Here is a 16,756-nt window from a genome sequence, read left to right on the forward strand (position 1 = left end):
TTTAAAGAGTGTTTACTGTGTGCCAAGGCATTGTGCTTTATATATAACATTATCTACAAAGCAATTATGTGGTCCATGTTATTACCCCCATTTTACAGAAAAGGAAACTGAGGCTTGGCGAGGTTAAGGTTACAGATTTAGTAAGTGAGATTGAAAATGAGGTAGGTCTGGCTCCAGAGTTATGTTGTTCCTTTCTGCCACACTGCTTTCCCGTTTATTGAAGTTACCTTATTGGCTAAGAGTCACCTGGTCACCAAATTCTATTTTAACAGATTGGTCTCCCTTTTGTCTCCTGGGCGTGTTTTGCTCTTTTCAACTGTACTTCTGTTTTGTTTTGTTTTTCTTCCCTGAAAGCCCTCCCTCAAATGTTAGTCATTATTCAGAGCTCAGCTTGATCACATGTGTGAACACTGCCGGTCAAGTCCACCCTAGGCTAATCCCTCCTGAACCTAACGTCCTTCAGCATTGCTTCCTGGTACCACTCATTTGAGTCCTTAATTGTGTGCTACCTTGTTTTGTTATTTGATTCTCACATGTGTGTCCAGTCTTCCCAGCTGGTTGGAAAACTCGGACAGGAATCGGGTCTTCCCCCTTCGCTAGCCCAGAGGGGACACTCAGTGCCTGTGTTGCCTCTCAGAATCCTCGTCATTTCTAACACAAGGATGAATAAAGTTGCATAACTTCTAAAATGCTCCCTGGCACGAAGACTCTGTGAAACAAGAAGAAACATCCAAGTGCTCGCAGCCAGACTAGGACGTAAGAGGCTCCACGGTTAGACCCTGAAGGTAGCTCAGAAGAGGAAAAGCAGAGTCCGCAATGATCCCCTAAAGACCAGTGTTTTCCGGATACCCGAGGAAGGGTAGGTAGAAAAGTCTGTCTGGGTCACCGGTGGGAAGGACGGCAGCAGCATGAGGAGAGAGGGCAGTCCTTGACTTACAAGTGCCACCCTCAGTATGGGTCATCAGGCTTCCCCCTGCGAATGGACTCCTGGTGGGTAAGAGGCAGACTCTTCAGGAAGAAGGGGGTTCTGGAGGAGCGGGCTGGTGCAGGAGGGGCCGGGGCCACTACCAGTGCTCAGGAGTGGCTAAGGGGGACACGGGGCTGTGCATTTTCTGATCCTTTGCTTGGGTCCTGAGTGAGATCCTCCAGAAGCAGTTCCCGGTCCCTCAGCAGAGGGCAGTGGTAGCATCTGTTCATGGAACTTGTGTATGAGGTCCAGCGGTGACTAGAGAACTGGAAGCGACGTGCTCTGATAAGTTCCTCGTGACGGGGTGTGAGAGGAGCTGCTGCTGCCCGCAGGCGCCAAGGTGGAGACCAGCCGGGGTGCAGAAGGCTTGGAATAGAATCCACCTAGAGGCAAGCCCGATGACGGTAGAACATTAGCTGCTGGAAGCAAGTGGCTGCTGACAGGGCTCCACGTAGCTTTTCAGCTAACTTTCTGCCAAACCGCTTGACACATCCGCGGTGGACCCCCTGGAGCCAGGACAGGTGACAGGAAGGAGCACTTACTCCTGACAGGGATCCCCGCCATCCTGGCCTTTGACCCGCTCCCGCTGTGCAACCTTGCTGCAATGCTGATTCAAAAATGAGACCGACATTGTGACTGTTTAGCTCCCCAGTGATGTCCTGAGTACATATAATGATATCCCTGAGAGAGACAGAGAGCGGAGAAAGGAACAGAATAGTGCAAACCAAGTGAACGTCTAAGAAACTGGGTAGAGGCGGGCTCAGGCTGGAAAAGCCCAAAAGCGAACAAGAAGGGTGAAGAGACTTCAGGGCAGCAGCATCCTGCTCTTGAGCGGCTCTGGAGGAAAACAAGCCTACCGTGCCCCGCTCTTCTGAATATCCTTCTTCATCTCTTTGCTGGGATCCAGGATCTTGGCGATGAAGTTAACCACCAAGGCTGGGGGAGCTGGGTTGGTCTCACATAACAGGGCGCCTGGGTGGCTCAGTTGGTTAAGAAGCTTCCAACAGGGAATCTCTCCAAGAGAGATTGTCGTCCAAGAGGGGGTGCTTGGCTCTGAAGACCCATGGCCATGACATATCTTGGATCCTGGTTTCTGAACTCTGAGCCTTAGAGTTCTATTACAAGGAATTCATTGCCATACTCCTTCTAAAAAGCCTCACTCTGTTCCCAGTGGCTGACCCTGTCTCCTGCCAGGTCCATTTCCTCTTTACTGTGTAGCTCTTCGGGGCCTTCTCAGGGAGCCCAGTCCCACCATGATCTTGCCTCAGCAGGTGGACTGTCTCCCTTGTTCCTGGCTATAGGATCTGTTCTCAGGAAACACAGCATGTAATCTTCAGCCTAACCGGAGCTGAGGCAGGGGGCTCCCCTCACATGCGTTTTATGGTCTTTGACTTACTACAGGCCTGTGTGCAGCATTTGGACCTCCCAGCGGTGACAAAAACAACAGTGATAAAAATGATCATAGCTAATATTTACTGAGGGGTTTCTATGTTCCAGTCACTGTTCTAAATGCTTTATATCTGTTTTCTCTCTCTCTCTTTTTTAAGCACGCGAAGGACCTTCTTACTGCCCTTGCCCCCCCCATAACTATCTTATCTTTCTCACCCAGTTCTTGAAGAGAAATACTGGTCAGAGACTCAGACCCACAGAGAGCAACTTAAGGAAAACCCCACTAAGACCAGTGTACTCCTACCTTTGACTGAATACAAATATGTGAGTGGTGTACAAAGACACAAGATAGATGTCTTCTTTCCCAATTTTCCTGAAATTATTTTGGGGGAAGAGGAAGTAATTTAAAATATTATTTTTACATAAAATAAAATGATATGATGGAGTATATTGAAAAATTCAAATACATTACAGGGTATTTATTTTACAATTTAAAATATTTTTGCTTTGAAATAATTTCAAATTTATATGTAAGTTTCAGAAAGAGTACACAGAGCTCCCCTGTATGCTTTGACCAGATTCCCCAATTATTAACATTTCTGAACTATTTGAGACTAGGTTACAGACATGATGCTCCATTACCCCTTAATACTAAAGTGAGTATCTCCTAATTACAAGTTCCCTTGCCTACATCAGCACGGCACAGCCATCCAAACCAGGAAATTAGCTTTGATCTGTTATTACCCGCAAATGAAATTTTAAGATAACATACAAACCACCTTTGCACATGGCTATTCTAAAAATATTAGTTAAGTGAAAGAAGGAGGCTTCAGAGAGGGCTCATGCTTGCTGGGCATGACTTCAGGTGTTTTAATGAATTCCCCTCTGCCATTACTAACTTTGAGTAGTCTGAGACACATCGCTCTGTGTCTAGTTGACCACGAAAACCCAGCCCTGGATGCATCAACTTTGAAGGTAAAGAATAGTGACCCTTACCAAAGATAAAATGTTTCGGGATGTCTCAGGCCCACATGGAGGTCTGCCAAATGTTTTCAGCCTGGCCCCAAATAGCAGATGGAAAGTGAACACCTTTGTTCTTGCTGCATGCCCTTATTCATGTCTCCAACAGCCAGTGGTACGGCCTAAGGATATGCTTGACTAGTTCATAACCAAGTCCTTGGGTGCTGTTTTGTCCCCATCTTCACCGACACAATATGAACATTCAGGTGAAGGGGATGTGCTCCATGGGTGAGAGGCAGAAATGTAAACATGTCGGGATTACGGACACTAAACCCTATTTTGAATGAACATGATTTTGTCTCAAGTCCGGGAATCTGCCCATTTGCAGATTGATTTGCCAGTCCATGGATAGTGAATTTAACCTTGGAAAATGTCTGAGATCCATCTGAGACAATTAATCAGAATGCCAGTTTGGAAATATCACTGGACTGGTTCAAGAAGCCTGAGTACTTACTTAAACTAGCCATGTGATCTTGGACAAGGTGTTTAAGTACTCTGGGTTTTATTTTATTCATTTGCAAAATGGGGAAGGCTGGATTAGATGATCTCTGAGGTCAGTGGACACAATCTCTTGTAACATTTTAATTTTATGAATATCTGCCGAAAGAGCCTAAAGCTTTACAGACGTGTAGATCTGTTTTGTGCTAAATGCCACGGCCCGAGCAGGAGTTTGTACTAATTTACACCAGGTCGGTTTATGCTTTAAATGTGTAAGCTCAAGTAAATTTCTATGTGAAGACCATTGAAAGTGACAGCTATGGTGCTTTCCCACTGCAAGCAGTCTGTTGGAAAGCAGGGAAGGACCAGGAGCCACGGGCACAGGGGGCACTTTTGAGTGATGGAAGACCAAGTAGGAAAGGGAGCTGAATCCGGGAGTGGGAAGAACATGAGAGTCCATGCTGGAGGCCAGGGCATAGTAAGCTCACCTGAGGACTGATTTCAGTGTCAGGAGGGGCAGTTGGAAATGTCACTAGAGCTCTCTCTCCATTAATTGCTGTGATACCTGAACCCTTTGGAGAGGAGCTGGCGTGGAGGACACCCTCAGAAGTTAGTGGCCCTAAATCCTCTGCCTTCTTTTTATATCTTTTGATTCATGGAAGGTAGAGTTGGGAAAACAAAAAAACAACCTTTAAGTAGTCTTAACAGAAATACTCAATTTAGCACCCCCCTTTTATTCGCTCCAACTGAAGCATTGTCCCCTACCACACCCCACTCCAAATTACTTTACCTAGAGAGATAATGCATATTGTCTTTTTTGTCTGACCTTGAGCCTTACTTTATCCGCTCTTGGCTAGGGACTACTTTTGGCAAAGGGAGGCTAAGGAGGAGTTTGGCCTCTGTTTAAATCCTTTGTTTTTCTGTCACGGAAGTCAGGCCTGTTCCATCCATCACAGGTTTGGTCCCCCAACATTTGACACCACAGCAATAAATATAAATGATAACACCTCTTGAACTTTTCCTACAGGCCAGCCGCTGTACTAAGTGCTTTAAATATATGGTCACATTTAATCTATCTAATACTCCTATGAAGTAGCTTACCTTTATATAGATAAGGATTTTCCATCATAATGTGTATTTCCTTTATGCGTAAACATCTTTCTTTACCTCCCCTCTTGGGAACTATGGGCTTCCTACAAGGCCCCATTAGTGATGTTTTCTCATGCTTCTGTGGCTTCATGGATGCTCCCAGGCTGACTGATTTGGAGTCCTGCACAGGTAAACATCCTGGCAAGAGTTGTACCTGCTCTTCTTTCTACCTTCCATGGTGGGATAAGGGTAGGTGGAGACCTTTAAAAAAGAGAATCTAAAGTCTTCAAAGTACTTTTGGAAGCTCAGTCATGCAGGAGCATAAGAATGGGCCAAGGATCTCTCAAAGGAAAGGCTCCCTGGATGTTATTGCTATCGGTATGTTTTCTGCTCCCATAGCACTGGGGTTATCCCCTAGAGCCATGGATACTATGAAGAAGGCCACTGACACTATGAATCAATGTGTGGAGAAGGGTCCTCATCTCAAGGGCATTTCCTCTTCTCACATTCTCCCCTTGAGATCAGGACACTTCTCCTCACATTGACTCAGTTGGCCTTCTTCATAGTGTCTATGGGTCATTTACTTCAGAGTATGGAGACTTTGGGAAACCAGGGTCATGTAAAAGATTCTCCTACCTAATATACCTCAGTTCTCACTTGTAGGAAAGTGAGTGAGCTCAAGCACCAGTTCTTGGGTTACTTTCTTTACTGGACTCCATTTCTTTTCTTTCTTTTCTTTTTTTTAGGGAGAATGTGCATGGGTGAACGGGTTGGGGGGCAGAGGGAAAGAGAGAATCTTAAGCAGTCTCCACGCTCAGCGTGGACCATGGAGCCCAACATGGGGCTCCATCTCACGACCCTGCGATCATGACCTGAGCAGAAATCGAGAGTCAGATGCTTAACTGACTAAGCCACCCAGGAGCCCCATACTGGACTCCATCTCTGCTCCTTAGGTCCAGGTTGAAACAATTTTCTTTCTTTTTTTTTTTTTAAAGATTTTATTTATTTATCTGAGAGAGACAATGAGATAGAGCATGAGAGGGGGGAGGGTCAGAGGGAGAAGCAGACTCCCTGCTGAGCAGGGAGCCCAATGTGGGACTCGATCCCGGGACTCCAGGATCATGACCTGAGCCGAAGGCAGTCGCTTAACCAACTGAGCCACCCAGGCACCCCTGAAACAATTTTCTTTAAAGACACCTACAGAAGGCTGGGTAATGTTCCCCTGCACACCTCCCTCCCCTTTCCAAACTCCCACCCCCAGAAACAGAAGTGTTTAATAACTAATCAGCCTCCTTTTCCCATCCTTCAAGTTTTAGGTAGGAATGCATCAAGCTTCAGTCAGCCTTGGTAATTGGCCCAAACCTGTTATTCACTTTGGACCTCACATTTGACCTTTGGAAAGCTGAATAACCAAATGCTTATTTCAACATTATTCTTGGCATCTGTCAACTTGGCTGTGATCAAAGTCATGTGAAGGAATGGGTGACTGTCAAGCAGTTGAAGCATCAGTAATAAGAACAATGCAAGTCATTTGGATTCATTGTTAATATCTGAATCACTTTCAAATATTAGTGAGCATTCTAGATGTAACTTGGGAGTGAAATTTTCCTTATGAACTTTTTTAAATGTCGAAATTCTATCAGTCAGTAGAAGTATAAATGCACATTTATTATTTTAAGAGAAATGCTATAGGGCGTCTGGGTGGCTCAGTCGGTTAAGCGTCTGCCTTTGGCTCAGGTCATGATCCGATCAAGCCCCGCGTTGGCCTCCCTGCTCACTGCGGAGTCTGCTTCTCCCTCTACCCCTCACCCTGCTCATGTTCTCTCTCTCTCTCACTCTGTCTCTATCTCAAATAAATAAATAAAATCTTAAAAAAAAAAGGAAAAGAAAAGCTGTAATAATGGTTGTCAAAACTTATACACAAAGCAATGAAGAATTTTCACATAAAATAGGAAAATTAGCTGACAGTTAATATTTAATAAGAGATAGTATATTAGTTGGATAACTTTAAAAAGCTTATATACTTTTTGAGCCAAAAGTATTTATAAAAATTTAATAAATAGTATAAGTACTATTAAATTCAAAACATAGTATAAGGCATAACAACAGAAATTAGATTATATCTTAATTCTACCTATGATTCCATGATATCATAATTGTTATAGAATTGATTCATGTATTAGCATTTATCATGTTAAATAAAATAATTCTTTTTTTTTTAAAGATTTTATTTATTTGACAGAGAGAGACACAGCAAGAGAGGGAACACAAGCAGGGGGAGTGGGAGAGGGAGAAGCAGGCTTCCCGCTGGGCAGGGAGCCCGAAGCGGGGCTCGATCCCAGGACCCCAGGATCATGACCTGAGCCGAAGGCAGATGCTTAATGACTGAGCCACCCAGGTGCCCCTAAATAAAATAATTCTTAAGAACTATACATTCAGGAGGATTTTTTTGTTGAGGTATAACTTATATACAGTCAGGTACATAAATCTTAAGCATACAGCAAAATGGGTTTTCTGACAAAGTAAACATATCCAGACCGAGAAAGAACATTTCCAGCTTACCTCTTCCCAGTTAGCGCTCCCCAAGATACCACTATTCTGAACTCCACCACCACAGATTACTTTTGAATTATGCTGAATTTTTAGTTATTTAATACTATTTAGGTCATGAATCTTTCTTTTTTTTATCTTTTTTTAAGATTTTATTTAGTTATTTGACAGAGAGACACAGTGAGAGCTGGAACACAAGCAGAGAGAGTGGGAGAGGGAGAAGCAGGCTTCCTGTGGAGCAGGGAGCCCGATGTGGGGCTCGATCCCGGACCCTGGGATCATGACCTGAGCCAAACGCAGACGCTTAACGACTGAGCCACCCGGGTGCCCCTAGGTCATGAATCTTTCAAGAAAAAGTTTTATTTGGAAATTCTTCTCATTTTGAGAGGATGCATTAAAAGTATCATTTTAGCCACTTCAAAGTTTTGTGAGGAGGATGTCTTCAAAACCATAATATCCATAAGAAAAAAATCAATATATATAATTTATATTTATATGCGATAAATACCAATTTATACAATTTATGTTTATGCGAATATATAAAGAGTTATGAAAAAAAAGAATAAAGGGAAAAAATCAATACCCCTAAGTATCTTCTTTTCTATGCATCTCAGTCAAAACCATCTGTTGAAGTGATAAATGTAGAGTATAATGACCATAGGATATATAGATTTACACTCAGTCATTTGGCATTTGGCTACAATGTGTATTTAGTGCATCTCTACTTCCAAGACTCATCAATGTATTGGTCCCATACTCTGCTTGAATTGTTCAATGTTCTGCTCTTTCTTTGACCATCCCTTCCCTAGCTTCTCTCCTCCTCTCAAACCACCCAGCCCAGCTAGCAGGACTTTGCTTGCAGACTTGTCCTCCAGCCTACTCAAGAACATCTCTCTAGCAGGAGAAAGGCCTCAGGGAAAACTGAGTGGGGTATTTGCCTTCATCTGCATGCTTGCCAAGGTGAATATGGCTGGACTGCTATTTGCTACTTCCAGTGATCATTATTGAATGCCTACCAGTGCTGAGGGCTGATTAAGGCTACCTAAATACCATTTCTAAATCTTCCTGCAATCCCGTTGGGTAGGTGGGAGTACTCCCATTTCGCTGTATGGAAACACAGCTGCAGAGAGGTGCCTTAGTTTGCTTGAGGTCACATAGCCAGGAAGACCGAGCCAACCAAAATTTACACCCAATTTTATCTGGCTCCAAAGCTGACTCTGACTCTGGTAAGGAGTAAAGGAGCACTGGTGGTGTCGGGGAGGGACAGGAAGAGAAGAGACGCCCCAGCTGGGAAGGGAAGGTCTAACAAGGTAGCTGGGCAGTGAAGTAGGGCAGGCATGGGGCATCGTGCAGTTTGTCTGGGACTGAAATAAAGGAAAGAAAGAACAGGCTGGTGATGGTCAGGGCTGCAGGCAATGGGGGTGGGGTGGGGCGTGTGCACCTCAAAACAGAGCCAAGGTAAAGCCGTAGCTTCTCCAGTTCTGCTCACTAGAGATGGAGCAATGGTGTCTGCAGCCCAGGGGGACAGGGAGATGGCATTTCCACATCTCAAGCCCTCGGGCCTGGGCAGACTGCCAGAGTGCGGAGCCAGGGAAGCACCGAGGCAGGACAGATCATTATCAGAGGAAGGAAGCTCTGGCAGCTCCCACCAGCCTGTTTGTGACCAGCAGGCTCTGGGCCACGGAAGTCCCTCGAGGTCAAGGGAAATGTGATCCTGGAGCAGGGGGATGAAGCTGGGACACTCCCCTGACCCTATGCCTTCAGGCCAAAGGGATCTAGCCAGAGCCAGGCCCTGGGCCCAGGTGGGAAGAGCAGTGGGCTAGAGAAGGGGGAGGCCAGTTAGAGAGGCAGAGAGAGAATGAATTAGATCCCTGGAGCACCTCATAAACAGCTCTTGGCTAGAGAGCTGGTGACCTTGATTGCAGCCGGCACAGGGTAACTGGCTCCTAAAAGCTCTCAGGGTACATATCTTCATGGGTGAACTCTTACCCAGTTCTCTTGTCCCTGCAGAGCTCTCTCCTTTTTTACCCAAGGGACAAGAGCAAAGTGCACTGTATTTAGAATAAGGAGACCTAGGTTCAAGCCCAGGTTGTGCTACTCACCAATTTGACAAGCTCTTTAATTAATTACTCTTTCTGAAAGCTCCATTTCCTCCCCCAAAGAAGGCCCACAATCCTTCTCAAGTCTATCTCCCAAGGGACTCATATGGCAACACCATGAAAAACCTAAAGTGCTATATAAATATGGAGTGGTACCTCGTTTTCTTTCTTTCCAGCCGCCTCTCCTCACACAGCTCATATCACTACCACGTTAGCCAGGGGAGGTTCCTAGCTCGGGAACAGGAACAGCTCTGTCCATAAATCTCATGCCCTTCTTGTCCTTTCATTTCCTCCTCTTGTCAGGCTGCCGTGAAGATGGGGCAGGGGAGAGATGTCCCAGGCACAGACCGGGGAACCCACACCCCTAGCTTGCTCAGCCCCTCCCTTGGGGATAAGCTCCTGGGAAAACAGCCACAGAAAGAGGAAGGACCGACCATCTCTTCTGGAGCTCAGCCCTTTCAGAAGAGGTTGAGCTAGGAGGGGCCCTGAGACACGGGAGGAAGATAACTTGTGGGCCATACGAGGACTGGCCCAGGGGTCCGGACAGGGAAGTCAGGCACAGAACGAGAGGGAGGAAGTCCGAAAACCTACAGGATTTTGTCCAAGTGCACGGGAACCAACTTGAATTTCCTAGAGTCCCCTTTCTCAGGAGGGTCACAGGCCACAATATAAGAAGCGACCTGTCGCTTCTCTTTGTACTTGCAGCCTGGGTATTTCTTTGAGGTGAGCTCACATGTGCTCAGGGAGACAGGCTCTTTGCTCTGGTGGCAGTTTCTTTGGCCCTTCTTGCAGGCTATGCTGCGGGTCTGACAGGTGGCAGCCACACTGGAGAACGATTGATGCAGGAAGGTGTTGAAGGGTTTGCAGTGTCTTGTGTACTTGTTGACCTTGCCCATCGCCGTGTTGCATCGCTGGGGCCTGGGCTGCACGTGCTGAATTTCAAACCACTGAGCCTGGGTCACGTTGCTGGGCTTGGCCCTGACGGGGACCTCAGCCACCCACAGCCCCAGCAGCAGGAACAGCAGTAGGGGGCAGGATCCTGCTCTGGCTGCGACCCTCTCTAGCAGGGGAGCAGTGAGGATGGAGGGCTGGGGTTGCTGGGGACAGACAGCAGGGGGTGAGAAATTAGTCTTTCTGTATGTGTCCTTCTATCTCATCACCGTTACCCTCCCCTAGGTCTCCTTCCTCCCTCCCCCTGTGTCTCATTCCCTCTTCCCGCTCTGTGTGCCCTCCTCACCCACTGTGACCCCCATCCCCTTCACCTCGTATGCCCGTCTTCCCTCATTCTGTCCTTCTTGCCTCCTATTCTTTGTTCTATCTCTTCTCCCTCGAGCCTGATTCCCCCTGTGTCCTTATCCCCTGCTCTGTGTCTCATCCCCTCCATGATACCACCCTTGTCCCCCGTGTCCCCAGTCTGTGCCTGCATCCCCCGGGCATCACTCTCCTCTCTCCCCTATGTGTGTCCTTATCCCCTCCTCCTTTGTCTGTCATATCACTCACCTGCATCAGACCCCGTCCCTTCTCTGGCCTCTCTCCCGACCCAGGTCCCGCCACAGGCTGCACCTCCTCACTGAGTCCGGGGCTCAGGATGCCCTTACTTGTCACTGGCCTCAGATCACTTGCCTTTTAACTCCTTAAGAGCTGGCCTGAGCTATGTTGCTTCTGTTTGGGGCGGGCCAGGGAGCAGTCGGGGATCAGGAAATGAGTCAAGTGTACGTGCCTTTCCACCTACATGTCCCAAATAAGTGGATACCTAGGGAGCTAGTGTATCTGCCTAAACAGGTTCAGCAATGAGGAAACTTCACTCCTCACACTCAAAGACTGGATTTGGCCTCTGGCCACATGATTTGACTACTAAAGCACCTGACCCAGGTGTCAACCGCAAATGAATTTCAGGGAGAACTGCCATTTTTCTCCTATATACATCTCTGGTTCATGATTCTGGGAAGAGCCAATCACTGTGGCCGTAAGAATAGCTTTTTCTCTAACCTGAGATACAGAGGGAATAGCCTAGAATATTGTTTTGTATGATTTCTTGTCATCAGGACTTCCTGCTTATCTTTTGGAGGAGATGGAGGAGCCAGGGAAGCGGATGAATCATCCCAGTCCTGATGCCCAACACCACCCCAGCTCAGCTATTCTGCAGTGATTCACTCCTCTGGGCCCCTCAGTGCCAGGTGCTGAGCAGGACCACCTGGCTTTACCTGGTGAAGGCACCTAACCCCTTTCATCCTTCACTCTTTTCCTCCCTTCTTCATTGAGATCGGCAAAACTTAAACACTGTCCAAATTTGAAAATGCCGTTGGTGGTGGTGGTTGCTTCATTCTGCCTTAGGCCTTGACCTTGCATGGCCTGCTCCTTGCAGTAGTTATAGGTGTATGGAGAGCCCGAGTTGGTACTGCTCTGGGGGCTCTAGTGACCTTGCCCTCAGAAGACCCGAGACACCGAGGAGTAGAAGCATCACTACTTGTGGGTGGGAAGTTTGGAAAACTGAGATGAACACTCCTTTTTTTTTCAGGATTCAAATATTTCTTGAGCGTCCACTATGTGCTGAGGTGCTTGGGATAGATCAGTGAATAAAAGAGACAAAAATCATTACATTCCATCAGGAGAAAGACAGTAAAAAATTAATATACCCCTTTGCTTGAAGTGATAACTGCTAAGGACAAAGGTAGAACAAGAGGGAGGTTGGTAGGCAGTGATTTTTAAATAGGGATATTTAAAGTAGGGACAAAGACCTGAAGATGAGAAAGTGAACTTGTGCTTGTCTGGCGAAGAAGGGTCCAAATAGAACAGTGCTGTGAAAGCCCTAAAGCATACAGATGCCTGCATGTTGGAGGGACAGCCAGGAGTCCAGTGTGGCTGGGGCAGGTGCCGGACGGTGGGATCGGAGAGGGACTAGAGGCCAGATCATGGAAAGCCTCTGAGACCAGTGAAGACCGTGACTTTTACTCCAGCACACTGCGGAGGCCCTGGGGCCTGTGGGGGGTGTGGGGGCGGTGCGGGAAGACGGTTCTAAGCCGAGGAGTGAAAGGCCCTTGTGTAGATTGTAACTGTAGCAAAGCCATGCACATGGTCTGCGCCTGGGCGGCTCAGTCAGTTAAGCACCTGCCTTCAGCTCAGGTCATGATCCCAGGGTGCTGGGATAGAGCCCCATGTCAGGCTCTCTGCTCCGCCGTGTCTCCCTCTGTGCTCTCTCTCGCTTTCGCTCTCTTTCAAATAAATAAATAAAATCTTTAAAAAAAAAAATGATCTTGATTGTAAAGTTTGTGTTCTGGTCCAGAAGTCAGAAGTTTGAGTTGGGAAGAGGACGTGTTTGTTTTTGAGGCTTGGGGGACACCATTTTAGTAGGTGGAGTGCCCAGGATGATTTTTGGAAGAAAAAGTGGTGTTGGAGATGGGAAGCACCGCTAGATGGGGACAGAGAACTGGGAATGAGTTACCCCAGGCCTCTGGCGCCTCTGTTTCTCAGTGAGGCCTTGGCTATGGGAATAGCATTCGCTGCTTTGTTAAGGTGCTGGAATCTCTGCAGTTTGAACTTCTGGATAGAGAATTATGCCCCTGCTGCTGTAGAAATGCAAATGTTTGGGAATAAAATCCATGGTTTAAAGCGGACTGTGGACAGAATGCGGATCAGCACAGGCCTGTCCAGCCCCAGACCAGAGGCTGGGCTCAGGGGATGGGGTGGGAGGCCAGGAGCTCATTTGAATTCTTAGCCAGGACTCCTCACTTCTCATTATTCTGGAGTGAGATGTTTCCAAACCACGACTTGCACTGCTCTGTGCTCTTGTGTTTTCCTGTCATTATAATTATCCTAGTTTGCTCTTCAAGGCCATTATCCTGAGTTCTCCAGAAGCCGGCCTGAGTGCTGTGTGAAAGTCAAATACCACCCTACTGTCTAGGCCAAAGGGGAGAAAGAGTAAAGGTTTAGGTTTGCATACAAAAATTAAAGAGTTGAAACTACCACCTTCACAACTCAAGCTGAAACCCTTACTTTGCCTCAGTTGTTTGGATAAGGCAGGGGATTTTATTTATTGATTGGTTTGCCCCAGCTCTCCAGCTTCCAGGATCTGCTTCCCTTTGCACTTGGTAGGATAATTTTGCCAGTTTTCCTTCGCCCTGTGTAAGGGGCAAGAGGAAAAGATGGAGGAAGGGGGACAAGATTAGGGAGAACAAAAGGGGTCAGGCAACAGGCCAAGGACTGATCAGAGAGTCTGGCAAAGGGGAAAAGAGAAAAATTAGAAAGGGGTGAGCAAGAAGACAAAATGGGCGGAGAAGATGGGAGGGAAGAAAGCCCCTCAGACAAGTAGCCTCTACCCAGGGAGATGAGGTAGCTACCCCCACCTCCTCCTTCTATGGCCATAATCATACCTCTTGGCCCAACCCCTGCCAGGCCACTACCATGCATGTGTGTGTGTGTGTGTGTGTGTGTGTTTAAAGTCACTGGGGCGGGCGTTGTGAAAATCCCAGCAGTGCCAGGTGGACCTCTGCCTGTCTTCCCCACAGGACAACAGCTGTTGCTTCCTCTGGCCTGCACTGAGAGGGGGTGAGCGGAGCTGGCTGAGAGGAGGGCCGGGCCTGGATTGGTGCCCACCCTTCAGAGGCCAGCCTCTCTCTCTTCCGGACTTCCACACAGCCTCTGGATACCGATGGAAAGCCCATGAGAGTTTCCCTCCAAGCAGGAGCAGATCCAAATTCTGTTATCCTAATTTTGTTACTCCTAGGATAAATAAAGGTAATGGGCTCATTTTTATAGACGGGGAAAGTGAAACAAACAGCAAGTTGGGGTCAGACGTGGGACTTGCTCTGGGTCTTTGAATTCTCATGACCTTTCCTGGAACAGCTGTGGGTCTGGAGGAGGCAGCACAGACAGAAGGTTGGAATCCTTGGCTCCCAAACCAATGCCTTTAGACAAGCCAGGATGTAGGAGAGGGGGACCTGCTCCGGGGTTGAGAGGCCTCATTAGGTCATTCTATCTCAGAAGCCATTGTCAGCTCCCCCTTTAGCTACAGAATAAAATTCAGATTCTTTGGCCTGATAGTCAAGGTCTGCCGCAGAAGCGCCTCAATTCTAGCCAAGGTGGTTTTCTATATTTTCTTAAACACACCTTTCATAATCCTCTTTATCCCTACTCAACTCTTAACTGTTCCTTGAGACCCATCCCAAGGTCCCAGGATGACCTGCCCCTCACACAGAAAATTTGCTCCGATGCCCCCCAATTCAGAGGGATCTTCTCCATCTCTAAATTCCTACAGTTCTGTCTTCAGGATGTACAATTTTCTGCCTTGAATCGTTGGTTTTTCTTCGTATGTATTTATCATTTTCCTCCAACTTAGACTATCGATCTTCAAAAGACAAGGACCATCTATATAATACTTTTTTCCTACTTCCCACAGGGATAGCTTAGTGCCTTGCATATAAATGATTCTTAACTGATTCAACTTCTGGGTTCGAAGGCATTCATTTTGCCCCTGAATGATCCTAGTCCCAGGGGGGACCAGCAGCAATCTCAGCACTGGCTAGCAAATGGAGGAACTGACAATACAGCTCCTGGACTTCAACCCTGGGGTTGAGGTGAAGTCATGACAAGAAGGTTGAGCTGCATGAAGCAATCCTTTGGGTTCAAGGACAACCCAGGAACTGCCCATGACATGCTATGCTGGTTGGATCCATTTGGGTTGGATAGGGCAAAAAAGTGACCCCACTGAGTTTGTGGTAAGCTCACTGTCGGCAAAATCTTGGGGTTCCCCTCAATCATAAGGAATCACCCCTGCACCTGCCATGCTAGCCACTTGTTTTGGGAGGAAAGGAAGGAGAGAATGTGTAGAGGACGACAGGCAGAGGGTCACCCTTACAGGAAAAACAACTCAAAGTTTCAGTGGTGAACATTGGTGAACATTCTTGCTGGTAGAAAAACCATCACTACTCAAAGCAAAATCTAACACAAATATTTCTAAGTTCTGGAGATTTGCCAGCCCTTTTCAATATACAAGGCATAAGTAATTCTGCCCTTGTTAGGAAATTTGATGCACTCATTAGACCAGGGTTTCTTTTCTTTCTTTCTTTTTTTTTAAGTGTACTTATTTTTTTTAGTAATCTCTGCACCCAACGTGGATCTTGAACTCAAGACCCTGAGATCAAGAGTTGCATGCTCTTCTGACTGAGCCAGCCAGGCGCCCCAGACCAGAGTTTCTCAACCTCAGCACTTTTTACATTTGGTCTAGATAATTCTTTGTTGTCGGAGCTGTCTTGTGCAATGTCAGATGTTTAATGGCATCCCTGGCCTCTACCCAATAGACGCCAGTAGCCCCTCCCAGTTGTGACAACCAAAATTGTCCCCAGACATGACCAAATTGCCTGCCCCTGCCCCTGTTGAGAACTACTAAATTAGACATATGACCTTGAGCAAACTACTCTCTCTCAAACTTAGTTTCTTCATCTCTAGGGTAATTCTCATGTATGTAAAGCCCAGTGTAATGAGGCAATGAATTCCACAAATCTCAGATCTTGGGAGCAGATGAAACCATGACAAGGATGTCAGCATGGAAGCAGCAATGCTGTGGATCAGCACCTTGAAGATAGGATTTTAAAGACCGGGCCACTAGAATTGCAGTCTGGAACCCGAAGGTCCATTGCACACTCAGCACCTTTCTTGGTCCTGTGCTCAGGCCTTTGTAACATGCTTATACGTGTGTCTTTCTTGCTGAATTATACATGTAATCTGGGCTGGAGCTGTTTTATTTACCTTTATACTGCCCCCAACATTTGTCCTAGTGCTTTTCAGACGGTATTTAACAACTTTAAAAAAATAAATTAAAAAAAAATTTTAAGGTAATCGACACAGGGCATGGCTAATAATAGAAAGCTTCATGAAGATGAATTTTAAGTCAGGTGTCAGAAGGGGCTCTACGTTGGCAGAGCAGGGTTGGGGGAGGTCACTTGGATCATCTGGGGAATAAAAGAGGCTTTGCTGATGTTGAGTTGGGGAAAAAAGCGAGTTGGTGTAGAACCTAGGAGATCAAATCAAGTTATACGTTGTTTATACACCGTGTGATGGTTGAAATTCAAGTTCATACTGACCATCTCACTTTCTTCTTGCAGCCTCACGAGGTAAGGAAGGTATTCATCCCATTTTATAGACGCGGAAGCAGAAATTCAGTAGGTTATCTGATATCAAGTCCTGAACTCTTTCCTCTATCAAGCGC

At 46.7% G+C, this 16,756-nt stretch overlaps 1 protein-coding gene across 1 annotated transcript; it reads right to left on the bottom strand.

Moving 5' to 3' along the window:
• Positions 1 to 7,750: 7,750 nt before the first annotated feature.
• RNASE7 (ribonuclease A family member 7) lies at positions 7,751 to 11,144 on the bottom strand. Its single transcript, XM_021695396.2, has 2 exons — positions 11,053 to 11,144; positions 7,751 to 10,649 (listed from the first exon to the last, which is right to left on the bottom strand). The coding sequence occupies exons 1-2, from the start codon at positions 11,056 to 11,058 to the stop codon at positions 10,140 to 10,142; spliced, it is 516 nt and encodes a 171-aa protein (XP_021551071.1). The 5' UTR covers positions 11,059 to 11,144; the 3' UTR covers positions 7,751 to 10,139.
• Positions 11,145 to 16,756: the final 5,612 nt, after the last annotated feature.

This window comes from Neomonachus schauinslandi, chromosome 9 (assembly GCF_002201575.2).
Source record: "Neomonachus schauinslandi chromosome 9, ASM220157v2, whole genome shotgun sequence".
NCBI classification, from domain to species: domain Eukaryota; kingdom Metazoa; phylum Chordata; class Mammalia; order Carnivora; family Phocidae; genus Neomonachus; species Neomonachus schauinslandi.